Source organism: Phocoena sinus, chromosome 1 (genome assembly GCF_008692025.1).
Source record: "Phocoena sinus isolate mPhoSin1 chromosome 1, mPhoSin1.pri, whole genome shotgun sequence".
NCBI lineage: Eukaryota > Metazoa > Chordata > Mammalia > Artiodactyla > Phocoenidae > Phocoena > Phocoena sinus.
The window spans coordinates 161,285,767-161,298,802 of record NC_045763.1 but is presented as its reverse complement, the minus strand read 5'-3'; the positions used below and the strand labels follow the sequence as shown (position 1 = coordinate 161,298,802).

At 46.2% G+C, this 13,036-nt stretch overlaps 2 protein-coding genes and 1 non-coding gene across 3 annotated transcripts in view; 1 reads left to right on the top strand and 2 right to left on the bottom strand.

Moving 5' to 3' along the window:
- LOC116741694 (kinesin-like protein KIF28P) overlaps positions 1 to 13,036 on the top strand; it is an 85,693-nt gene that overhangs the window by 63,857 nt on the left and 8,800 nt on the right. The window contains exons 15-17 of the mRNA XM_032608667.1: positions 973 to 1,091; positions 1,735 to 1,842; positions 11,721 to 11,995. Coding sequence (XP_032464558.1) covers positions 973 to 1,091; positions 1,735 to 1,842; positions 11,721 to 11,995 — 502 coding nt within the window. The remainder of the gene's footprint in view (positions 1 to 972; positions 1,092 to 1,734; positions 1,843 to 11,720; positions 11,996 to 13,036) is intronic.
- SCCPDH (saccharopine dehydrogenase (putative)) overlaps positions 1,205 to 13,036 on the bottom strand; it is a 63,328-nt gene continuing 51,496 nt past the window's right edge. The window contains exon 13 of the mRNA XM_032651260.1: positions 1,205 to 1,644. The gene's annotated coding sequence lies outside the window, so the exon portion shown is untranslated. The remainder of the gene's footprint in view (positions 1,645 to 13,036) is intronic.
- Positions 6,570 to 6,676, bottom strand: LOC116745121. Its single transcript, XR_004347273.1, has one exon. It is a non-coding gene; the product is annotated as a U6 spliceosomal RNA (small nuclear RNA).

Genomic DNA, 13,036 nt, shown 5'->3' with positions numbered 1-13,036 from the left:
TGCTCAGCGCCAGCAAAGACTATAGGTCCTCAGCAAGGCGGCTGCTGGGCGGTTCTGGGGAGTCAGACCCTCAGAGCAGGGAATCCCTACATAGTTGAGAGCTCCTGGCACAAGGCAGCACCAACTGAGGTCTGGCAGGGGGATTGGCTCACCCTTCATCTCCGTGATCCGCTCCTCCAAGCCACCCCAGGCAGAAGTAAGAACAGGTTGCTTCTGTGCCAGCTGCGGTTCTCGAGAAATCCCCAGACCTTCCTTTAGCCAACTGTATTCTTCCTGCCCCAGCCACCTCCCTGGAGAGTGTGGAGCCACCTTGGGTCAAGGACCCTGAGACCAAGATGGGAAACTGGAGGCAGAAGGCCTCCTGTCACAATGCTGCTGAGATTCTTGGGTTAAGTGGAGCAATTGCTTAAGTAAAGCCAGGCAGTGTCCTCTCCTCCTCACTTAGTTTTCTTTCTTGGTTTTTGTTTGTTTGTTTGTTTTATTACATGCTTGTAATTTTTTTTTTTTTTTTTTTTTTGCGGTACGCGGGCCTCTCACTGCTGTGGCCTCTCCCATTGCGGAGCACAGGCTTCGGACGTGCAGGCTCAGCGGCCGTGGCTCACGGGCCCAGCCGCTCCGTGGCATGTGGGATCTTCCCGGACTGGGGCAGGAACCCATGTCCCCTGCATCGGCAGGCGGACTGTCAACCACTGCGCCACCAGGGAAGCCCGCTTGTAATTTTTTTTAACTTTTTATTTTCTATTGGAGCGTAGTTGATTAACAATGTTGCGATAGTTTCAGGTCTACAGCAAAGTGATTCAGTTATGCATGTATCTCTTCTTTTACATGCTTGTAATTTTAATATGTAAACATTTGGTGAACAGTTGAATGAACGACTGAATGAAGGAACCAAGGAGTGTGTAAATTTATTCATGGCTGAAAAGTATCCTAGAACCAGTGAGTGACTTTCCCTTCCTCTCCGATCTTTCCTAGGTGCTGTGAACAGTGGGGATGGCAAGGCAGACCCCAGTGTCCTGGCTGTGTTCCAGGACTACATCAAACTGATGCCACTGGTTGCAGAAGCAAATCAAATGAGTGAAGAGCTGAAGAAGGTAAGGCTAGAAAACGGTAAAAATCCCAGCTCCAGAAAGGACCTCAGAGAACAGGTTCAATGCACCCCTCACTCCCATTGCCCTGCACTGGCTTCATGGTGTAGACACGCCTGACACGTGGGCCTGGAGAGGGCGGGTGCTTTGCCCAAAACCCCATAGTGAACTAGTGACAGGGCCTCAGCCAACACCCGGGCCTCCCCAGTCCCAGCCTCGAGTCCGTTCCTTCCACCTCTGGCCCCCACGGCTCTGGGACCACCAGGACCCCAGACCAACATTAGCTTGCCATGGCCACCCCACCCCAGACTGTCCTCCAGAGACCCTCTCTGGGTGCAGGCATGCTGGTGGCTTCTCTGCCACAGAGGAGGCCTGGGCTGGCATTCGCTGTCTGGTGACACAGGATCCCAATCATCGGGAAACTTGCATGAGATTCAGTCACTTTGGTGAGGCCTACACGTGTTAGTTCCAGAATACTGTTGAGAAATTCTGGTGCTTTGGCTTTTCTCTTGATGGGAATTCCAAGGAGCAAGAGGTGGACCATCTTCTTTTAGAAAGCCTGAGTATGGAGAGAATGAAAAATAAATTTCAAAGATGGTATAGGCTGATGAAAGTAGGATTATTTAGTGAGAAGTCTTTTTCTTATCAGGGACTTAACATGGAGCTGAAAGTGAAGAACTTAGCGTCGTCAGATTCCAGGGGCTGTGACCTACAAAAAGAGGTCATGGTGAAGGTGACCAATCAGAGGACTCGTCAGGTGAGGCTGCTCCTTGGGGGCAGGTGTGAACTCCACAAAGAGTTTCTGAGGAGCTTTCCTAGGGAGGCAGGTTAGTTTTACTTGCTACAGCTTGTGGAGACCCAGCGAAGGGGCCAGACAGGTTCCAAGTGTGAGTGGGGCTCTGGGGGACAGCCTCTGGGGAGCGGGGACCCTCTCCGTGATCCCCTCCTCGGCGTCTCTCCCCGACAGCACCAAGACCTGGGATCTTTCCCACCCACGGGCTTTCCCACCCATGCTTTCTGCTTATTTTTATCATGACTCCAGAGCTTTAGAACCAGAAGGGAGCCTGAGAGTGTGTCCAACTGATAGTGGTGTTCGTGCGAGTGCCCGAGAGAGACAGAGCTGCCGTTCTGAGCAATGAGAAAATCCGCACTTTCACTGAGACGCCAGAAGAGGCCGTAAACTCCACTGGCTGGTCCATTCCCATTTGTGGCATTGCTCACTGTCAGGAAGGCCCTTCTTAGGCACTTCAGACCCCTTTCCTTTCCCTCTGCCTAACAGAAAAGAGTGGGCCTAGAGTTGATGTCCCTTATGCCTTCAGAGCAGCCCTCCAGCCAAATGTTCACTCCCTACTGCATCTTCAGAGGATGTGCCCCTGATTCTCAGGTGACCTTGGGGTGGGCTGCTCCCTCCCAATCCTTGGTGTGCACACGCCTCCTTAGCTGTGAGTCTTGTAGCAAACATGCCTCTGGAGGAGGGGCTGGCTGTGGCTGGGGATTTTTCCGTCATTGGATGATCTGCTCTGCCAAACAGCTAACTGGGCTTCTCTGGGTTTAACTTTTCTGCTCGTTGCCCTAAAGTTGCCAGAATTTTCTGGGTCAAGACCAATCTTTAAAAACTTTTTAAAATTGTGAAATATGACAAACAGAGAAAAGGTTGTGAATGTATCTGTTCACATGGTAAACGCTTGAGTGCTCATCAGCCGGGTCAAGAGGCTTTGTGTCTGCCGGGTGCTGGGGACACCAAGACCACTGCTCGAACTGTGGGCGCCTGGAAGGCACACCTGAGCAAGGCCGTTCCTGAGCCACAACCCCTGAGATGTGTTCCTGTCCTTTTCTTCTTTTCCTCTGACCAGTACCAAGGTGGCCTCCCCTCCATCCCCTAGGGTTGGAAGAAGGCAGAAACATGTCTTCTCCACCCAGGCTGCTATAGCAATATACCAAAGACCAGTGCACTAAACAACAAACAGTTATTTCTCACAATTCTGGAGGCTGGAAGTCCGAGATCATGGCAAGGGCAGGTCCAAGTGTCTGGTGAGAGCCCACCTCCTGGTTCGTGGACGGTTGTCCTCTTGCTGTGTCTTCACATGGTGGAAGGGCTAAGGGAGCTCTCTGGGGGTCTCTTTTATAAGGGCACTAATCCCACCATGTGGGCTCCACCCTCATGACCTAATCACTGCCCAAGGCCACACTTCCTAATACCATCACATTGGGGGTTAGGATTCAACATATGAATTTGGGGGGCATACCAACATTCAATCCATAGCAGCATGTTTGATGCTGGCTCACCTCACACTCCCAGTGTAGCTGTCAGGGGTCTCAGTAAGACCCCACATCCTGGAAAGTCAGCCTTGACTTCTATGCCAAGTCCCATGAGGCCTTTGGAGCTGAACCTTCAATGTGTGTGTGACTTTTGTTTTATCTGGCGAATGCCATCAGGGCAAAGAAGCTTTGGTGATCCAATATTCCATATGCTCCTCTGGGGCCAGGCGTTACCCCAGAATTTGTTCTGACAGTTTCTTACCATCTTGTCAGACTTTGCTTTAAGGAGATTTTTAGGTTTTTTTTTGAACTTTTCCCCCCAATGTTATTCCTTTTTATTATTGTGTATTTTTATTACGGTTTAAAGGTGATTTGAAAAAATATTTCATTCAGCCTTTTTTATTGTTAGCAGAGGGGTTACCTGAGTAACAGCCTGCCATTACCAGAAAGAGAATGCAAGATGATGTTTTCACACTTCACTCGGTGTGCCGTGCGGGAGAGCTGAGGGCCCGCGCGCATTCGGAGATGCTGTTCTTTTGCTCCAACCTGGCATCCCGGTCACGGCCACAGATTAACTGTTTGATGGGAATGCTTCTACATAAACTGTACTGCGTTCTCTTTTAAGGGATTATGCACTAATTAATTTTATGGTGATTTCTTTTCTAGTTTTCTTTTTTCTCGTGCAGAGATTAATCTTACTGATCTGTCATCTTCAAGTCTGTCCATTTTCACCTTTTAAAAGTACTAGGTACATTCCTCAAATGAAGCCCTGCCTTCCTCAAAAGCCCTGTGAAACGCTGGTAGTAACCTCCGGTAGTTTCTTGGATCGTTCGTGTGTGTGTGATTTTGAAGGCTAAAAGACAAGACCGGTGAAGAGCAGCAGTGGGTTCTAGGTATGGACACGAGTGGCGCTTTTTTGGTGGTCGATCGTGTAAATGTTCACCCCTGCACCACGTGCACTGTGGTTGCTGCTCCGCCGCCGCCGCAGGGTTAGGGCAGCGACTGTCAGAGCCACCCGGGAGCAGCCAGGGCCGCTGGGGTCTGGGAGGGCTGTCTAACCTCCAGTGCTGCGGCTTCAGCTACCAGCCCAAGAGCTGCGAGAGCCCAGCGATCGCTCTGCGCCAGGCCCACAGGCCGGCTGCGGGGGTCGGCGCTGGGGCCTCGCTGAGCTGCCCGGGTGACGTCAGTTTATCCGCCGCAGGGCACAGTAACGAGGCGGTGGACTGCTTTCATTACCTGGATTCGCATTTTCTTAGTTCCCTAGCCTAAAGGTCTCTAAAAACCCACGTGACTAGAATTCCTGTTGTGCTCGGCTCCAGCGCTGCGTGCGCCACAGCCAAGGTCTCCTGTAGCCTTCACCACGCCTCTGGGGATGGAGTACTGTGTTCTTCGCCATTGCTTGGGGCAAACAGAAGAATGGAGTCTTTTTTATGTCTGGAGGATGTCCTTTTTTTTATCAAGATACATAACACTCCAGAGAGAGAATGACTTACCTGTTAGTTTTTTGGTGTTTTCCAAGTTGCTCACAGAAGGAATTGCTACTCTTACCCGGTAACCACGTTTTTCTTTTTTCCTTCTAGTCTTATTGGGAGATACTTGAGGTACAGCACCGTGTAAATTTAAGGTGTAGAGCATAATGATTTGACTTATATACATCAGGAAATGATGACCACAATAAGTTTAGTGAACATCCATCATCTCATATAGACACAACATTAAAGAAATAGGAAAAAAATTGTTTCCCATGTGATGAGCACTCTTAGGGTTTACTCTCTGTAACAGCTTTCCTGTACGACGCGCAGCAGTGTTCATTACATTTATCGTGTTGTACGCATCCCTAGTACTTATTGATAACTGTAAGTTGGTACCTTTAGACTGCCTTCATCCAGTTCCTCTTCCCACCACCCCTGCCTCTGTAACTACAAGACTGAACCCTTTTTCTGTAAGATTGTTTGTTTTAAAAGTATAACTGACCTAAAACCCTGTGTTACTTCCTGGTACCCAACATAGTGATTTGATATTTCTATGCATTTCAAAATGATCGTCAGTCTAGTTACCATCAATCAAGATACAAAGATAGTTTCATAATTATTGACTACCTTCCCCATACTGTCCATTTCATACTGAAGACTCACTTACTTTGCGCCTGGGAGTATGTACCTCTCCATCTCCCTCAACTATTTCTTCCCCCGACCCCCTTACACTCTAGCAACAACCTGTTTGCTTTCTGTATCTATGACTCTGTTTCTTTTTAGTTATTTTTTAAAAATTGAAGTACAGTTGATTTACAATATCATACTAATTTCAGGTGGAAAACATAGTGATTCAATATATTTATAGATTATACTCCATTTAAAGTTATTATAAAATATTGGCTATATTCCCTGTGCTGTACAATATATTCTTGTAGCTTATTTATCTTATACATAGTACTTTGTAACTCTTAATCCCCTACCGTATTTTGTCCCTCCTCCTTCCTTCTCCCCACTGGCAGCCACTAGTTTGTTCTCTATATCTGTGAGTCTGTTTCTGTTTCGTTATATTCATTCGTTTTATTTTTTTAGAACCCACATATGAGTGATAACATACAATATTTGTTTTTCTCTGTCAGGCTTATTTCAATAAGCATGATACCCTCTAGGTCCATCCACATTGTTGCAAATGGCAGAATTTCATCCTTTTATATGGCTGAGTAATATTCCATTGTGTGTGTGTGTGTGTGTGTGTGTGTATATATATATATATATATATATCACATCTTCTTTAACCAATCATCTGTTGATGGGAACTTTGGGTTGTTTCCACATCTTGGCTGTTGTAAACAGAGCTGCTATGAACGTTGGGGCGCATGTATATTTTTGAATTAGAGTTTCTTTTCTGGATATATGCCCAGGAGTGGGATTGCTGGATCATATGGTAGCTCTATTTTTAGTTTTTAAAGGAACCTCCATACAGTTTTCCATAGTGGCTGTGTAAATTAACATTCCCACCAACAGTGGGCTAGGGCTACCTCTTCTTCACATCCTGGCCAATATTTGTTATTTGTAGATTTTTTTGATGAGAGCCATTCTGACAGGTGGGAGAAAATCTCTCACTCTGGTTTTGATTTGCATTTCTCTGATGATTAGTGATGTTGAGCATCTTTTCATGTTCCTTTTGGCCATCTGTATGTCTTCTTTGAAAAAATATCTATTTAGGTCTTCTGTGCATTTTTTTTTTTTACTCTAGAATATGGAACACTTCATGAATTTGCATGTCATCCTTGCGCAGGGGCCATGCTAATCTTCTCTGTATCGTTACAGCTTTAGTATATGTGCTGCCAAAGTGAGCACTCTTCTGCCCATTCTTTAATGAGGTTGTTTGCTTTTTGGATATTGAGCTGTGTAAGCTGCTAATATATTTTAGATGTTAACCCCTTATCAGTCATATCATTTGCAAATATTTTCTCCCATTCAGTAGGTTGTGTTTTCATTTTGTTGATGGTTTCCTTTGCTGTGCAAAACTTCTAAGTTTAATTAGGTTCCACTGGGTTTTTTTTGGCCATGCCACACAGTGCACCTAGTTCCCTGACCAGGGATCGAACCTGCACCCCCTGCAGTGGAAGTGGGAAGTTTTAACCACTGGACCACCAGGGATGTCCCCCATTGGTTTATTTTTTATTTTGTTTCTTTTGCTTAGCAGACAGAGCCAAAAAAATAATGCTACGATTTATGTCAAAGAGTGTTTTGCCTATGTTTTATCCTAGGAGGTTTATGGTTTCAGGGCTTACATTTAGGGATTTAATCCATTTTGAGTTTACATTTGTATATGGTGTGAGAAAATGTTCTAATTTCATTCTTTTACATGTAGCTATCCAGTTTTCCCAGCACCACTTATTAAAGAAACTGTCTTTTCTCCATTGTATATCCTTGTCTCCTTTGTCATAGATTAATTGAACATAGGTCCATGGTTTTATATCTGGGCTCTCTGTTCTGTTCCACGGATCTATATGTCTGTTTTGTGCCAGTACCATGTTGTTTTGATTACTGCAGCTTTGTAGTGTAGTCTGAAGTCAGGGAGCATGATGCCTCTATCTTCATTCTTTCTTCTCAAGACAGCTTTGGCATTTGGGGATCTTTTGTGGTTCCATATAAATTTTAGAATTGTTTGCTCTAGTTCTGAGAACTGTCATGGCAATTTTGATACAGCTTGCATTAAATCTGTAGATTGCTTTGGGTAGGTATGGACTTTTTAACAGTATTAATTTTTCCAATCCATGAACATGGGCTATCTTTCCATTTCTTTAAATCATCTTCAATTTCCTTCATCAATGTTTTATAGTTTCAGAGTATAGATTTTCACCTCCTTGGTTAAGTTTATTCCTAGTTTATTCTCTTTTTTGCAATTGTAAATGGGATTGTTTTCTTGAATTCTCTTTCTGATAGTTCATTATTAGTATATAGAAAAGCAAAAGATTTCTGTATATTAATCTTGTATCCTGCAAATTTACTGAATTCATTTAATAGCTCTAATAATCTTTTGGTGTAGACTTTGTGGTTTTCTATATATCAAATTATGTCATCTGCAAATAGTGACAGTTTTACATCTTCCCTTCCAATTTGGATGCCTTTTATTGCTTTTTCTTGTCTGGTGGCTGTGGCTAGGACTTCCAATACTGTGTTAATTAGAGGTGGTAACAGTGGACATCCTTGTCTTTTTCCTGATTTTAGAGGAAAGGCTTTCAGCTTTTCACCAATGAGCACAATGTTAGCTGTGGATTTGTCATAAATGGCATTTATTATGTTGAGATGTGTCCCCTTTAAACCCACCTGATGAGAGTTTTTATCATGAATGTAAAGCTTGTTTAGTGGTGCTGAACTCTTTTAATTTTTGCTTGTCTATGAAACCCTATCTCTCCTTTAAATCTGAATTATAGCCTTGCTGGGTGCAGTATTCTTGGTTGCAGGGTTTTTTCCTTTCATCGTTTAAAATATATCATGCCACTCCCTTCTGGCTAGCAAAGTTTCTGCTGAAAAGTTAGCTAATAGCCATGTGGGAGTTCTCTTGTATGTAACTTGTTGCTATTCTCTTTCTGTTTTTTAGAGTCTCTCTTTATCTTTAATTTTTGCCATTTTAATTACCATGTGTCTTGCTGTAGATATCGTTGGGATCATCTTGTTTCGGACTCTCTTTGCTTCCTGGACTTGAATGTCTATTTCCTCTCCCAGGTTAGAGAAGTTTTCAGCTATTATTTCTTCAAATAAGTTCTCTGACCTTTTCTCTCTCTCTTCTCCTCCTTCCGGGACCCCTATAATGCAAATGTTAATATGGTTGTTGTTGTCCCAGAGGTCTCTTAAACTGTCCTCCTTTAAAAAATTCTTTTTTCCTTTCTATGTTCAGCTTTGGTGATTTCCACTACTCTCTCTTCCAGTTTGCTGATCTGTTCCTCTGTATCATCTAATCTACTGTTGATTCCTTCTAGTGTATTTTTTTCATTTCAGTTATTGTATTCTTCAGCTCTGTTTGGTTCTTTTTTATATTTTCTAAATCTTTGTTAAAATTCTCATTGTGTTACTCCATTCTTCTCCCGATTTCTTTGAGTATCTTTATGATCATTACTTAGAACTCTTTATTGGGTAGGTTGCTTATCTCCATTTCATTTTGTTCTTTTTTATCTTTGTTCCCTCATTTGGAACATATTTCGTTGTTGCCTTATCTTGACTAATTTGCTTTTTTATTTCTATATATTTGGTAGAAATATATGCTTACATCTCCCAATCTTGGAGAAATGGCCTTTTGTAGGAGATGTCCTATGTGTCCCAGCAGTGCCCTCCCCTCTGATCACCAGAGCTATATGCTATAGGGATGCCACCTATACTGGCTGTGTGGGCCCTTCTGTTGTAGTGGGATGACTACTGTGGGTGGTCTGGTAGGCATGGCTGGCCCCCAGTCTGGTTTGTTGCCAGGTCCTGCCTTTTGTAGAGGTTGCCAGCCACTTATGGTTGGGGCTGTGTTATGAGGTGGCTAGCTGTGGAGCCCCAGGGGTTCTGGGGCTAGTCCTGGCCCACTGGTGGGTGGAGCTGGGCCCTGGGGTGGCTGTTTGCAAGGCCAGGGATCTCAGATCTACTCTTGCCTGCTTGCCTGCTGGTGGGTGGTGCTGTCTCCTGACATGGCTGGCGGTGGGGCCTGGGGTGTCCCAACTCTGGTGTCGGCCCACTGGTGAATGGGGCTGGATCCTGAGGCAGATCTAGAGATGCCCAAATTTCTCAGAACTGCTGTTGGCTTGCTGGTGGGTGGGGTTGGGGCTCAGGGGGGTCCTAGGGCTAGTGCTGGCCTGAGGGCTGCAGAGTCCTGCAGGTCCCACAGTTGTTGACCTGCTGGTGAGTGAGGCTGTGTCCTGGGGTCTCTGGCTGTATGGTCCTGGGGGTCCTGGAGCTGGTTTTGGCCCACTGGTGGGCAGGGTGGGGGCCTAGTGATTCCTGGAGTTGCTATCAACCTGCTGGTGGGCAGGGCTGGGTCCTGGGCCCTCTGGTGGATGGGGCTGGGTCCCCCCTAGCAGCTGGGGGCTCAGAGGGTCCTTAGGCAGCAGCCTGCTGATGGATGGGGCTGTGCCCCCTTCCACTACCTGCTTGGCCTGAAGTATCCTAGGACTGGTGCTGACTGGCTGGTGGGTGGGGCCAGGTCCCAGCACTAGCACACTAGAGGGAGGACTCCAAAATGTGCTTGTCAGCACCAGTGTCCTCTTGGTAGAACAGGCCCCCCAGATGGCTGCCCCAGCACCTATGTCCCCCGGGGACCTCCAGTTGCCTCCTGCCTCTCCAGGAGGCTCTCCAAGATCAGCAGGTGGGTCTGATCCAGGCTCCTTTCAAATTAGTGTTTCTGCCCTGGGTCTCTAAATGTGTGAGATTTTGGGTGCATCCTTTAAGAGTGAAGTCTACGTTTCCCAGAGCCCTTTAGCTCTCCTGAAAGTAAGCCCAGCTGACCTTCAAAGCCAAACGTTCTGGAGGTTTGTCTTCCCAGTGCAGGACTCCCAGGCTAGGGTGCTTGATGTGGGGCTGAGACTCCTCGCTCCTTGGCAAGAACCCCTGCAGTCCTGTTTGTGAGTTGCTCACCTGGGGTTATAGGTCTTGATTACACTGTGTCTCCACCCCTCCTACCCATCTCGTTGTGGTGGTTCCCTCTTTATATCTTTAGTTGTAGAAGATCTTTTCTACTCGTCTTCAGGTCTTCCTCATCGATAGTTGCCCTATAAATAGTTCTAATTTTGGGCTTCCCTGGTGGTGCAGTGGTTGAGAATCTGCCTGCCAGTGCAGGGGACATGGGTTCAAGCCCTGGTCTGGAAAGATCCCACATGCCACAGAGCAACTGGGCCCGTGAGCCACAACTACTGAGCCTGTGCGTCTAGAGCCTATGCTCCGCAACGAGAGGCCTGTGCACCGCGATGAAGAGTGGCCCCGCTCACCGCAACTAGAGAAAGCCCTCGCACAGAAACGAAGACCCAACACAGCCGTAAATAAATAAATACATTTATATAAAAAAAAAGTTCTAATTTTGGTGTGCTCATGGGAGGAGGTGAGCTCAGGGACTTCCTACTCCTCCATGTTGATCACTCCTCCTGGTAACCCTCACTTACTGAAGGGACAGACAGTACCAGGCTCTTGTCCTAGATTTTCTGCTCATTGGGTGTGAGCACACAAGTTTATTATCTTATAGTTCAGTAGGTTAAAAGTCCAACACAGATCTCACTGGGCTAAAAGCAAGGTGTCAGGAGGGATGTTTTGCTTTCTGGAAGCTTGTGGGGAGAGTATGTTTCCTTGCTTTTCAAGCTTCTAGAGTCACCAACATTCCTTGGCTCATGGCCATCTTCAAAGTCATCCACATAGCATCCCTCTGACCCTGCTTCCATCACCATCTCTCTTTCTCTGACCCCCTCTTCTACCTCCCTCTTCCACATTTAAGGGCTATGTGATTACACCGGGCCTATCTGGATAATACAAGCTAATCTCCCTATTTTAAGGTCAGCTGATAAGCAAACTTAATTCCTCTTTGCCATAAGGTAACATATTCACAGGTTCCAGCGACTTGGACATGGACATCTTTGAGGGTCATTCTTCTGTGTACAACAGGCCTTCATTTCTCCTGGGAGGGTCTGTTTTCTAACTCCATCATTTCCTCTAAGTCATTTCCTGGGATCCAGCAATGCTGAAGTAAATAGGTCAGGAATGAATGTAGCGCTTTTGAAGGGCCTCACCAAAGCTAAGTTTGATGAGAGGGTTATTGGTCTTGGGTACCCAAAATCCAGCCCATCAGAGACAGCATGCTGGGAAAAACCTTAGAAATGAATCGTTAGAGCAGCAGATGGAATCAAATATTGGCGACCTACCTTTGTGTTTCCAGGTGTGGATTTGGTCAAAAGCCAAGTTTATCAATAGGAAATTCCTAATGGAGGAACTTTACCAGCGTTTTCTGGATGGAGAAGATAGCCACGTAGCTCAGGAAGATGACCCTTTCTGGGATCCTGCTGAGGTCATCCACTTGGGCTCAGCTCACATCTGGCTCCAGTCACTTGCCTACTGCATGAAGTTCAAAGAGCAAGTGGAGTTTCTGAACTGTGACGGGCTAGAAGAGGCAGTGTTGCATATCCACATGGACCCCTGCTCCCCGACAGGACAGTGGGTATCTCCTCCGCCACCTTGTCTAGTTCTGGGTCGGCCACACACGCCTGAGTTCTCCCGGAGGGGGTGGTCAGCTTGGTACCCTGAAGAGGTCATTCGTGAGGCAAATGAATGTACTCGTTCATTCATAATTTGGCTTTATCAAATCTGATTTTGCCATGGCAGCCAAAGCAGCTGACCTGGAATACTTAAAATCCCATGTCCAGCAGCCTTTGAGCAGCTCAGCACTGCCCTAAGGGACCAAAGGAGTGAGGAGGATATCCTGCAAAGAGGCAGGAGTGTAGTAGAAGGAAACGTGGACATGAACCAAAAGACCTCATTGGTAGAGAAGCCAAGGGTGCTGTAGGACCTTCTACTCACAGCCCCCGCCCCACCCCCACCCCCCGGAGCGCCCGTGAGGTCTGGTACCCGCCACCCACTTGCTCTTTCCAGTGCTAAGTCCTCATCCCTGCTGATGAGGCCCAAGAGGCAGAAGCAGAAAAGCTCATTTTGTAGCTCAGCCTATCTCCCTGCACAGACTCTGGTAATTTCTTTGTTCCTTTTCTCAAGCAAGGAACTGTGGTGTCTTTGTTTCCTTATGTGGCCTCATTCTGAGCTGTTATCCAACCTTTGTTCTAACCCCACTCCATTACCTTTACTGTCCCCTTAGGGCGTCTCATCTGTTTTCTCTCTTTGGGCCAAAGGCAGTTAAGGGAGCTTTTACAAAAGCTAAAGTCTCTTAGCAATTCTAAGCAAAGAGGCTGGCAGGAGGTCTGGTCTGGGTGCCAGGGTCCTCATTGGTACCCAATGCAATCTTTTTCTCTTTCTGAAGAGGAAACAGGCTGAAGAAGGGAGTAAGAAAACTGCAAAGTGCTGTGACTAAAATACCAAGATGACCGCTGACTCACTGTCTTTACTGGGACTCTAAGAAAACTTCTTGGTCATTTTGCTACCTCGGGCTTCTAGGCTGCCTGATGGTTATATTTCCCACTCTGAATTAATAAAGTAGCATTCTAGTTTACAGGTTTCAATCTTTGTGAGCTCGTTGATGTGAGAGAG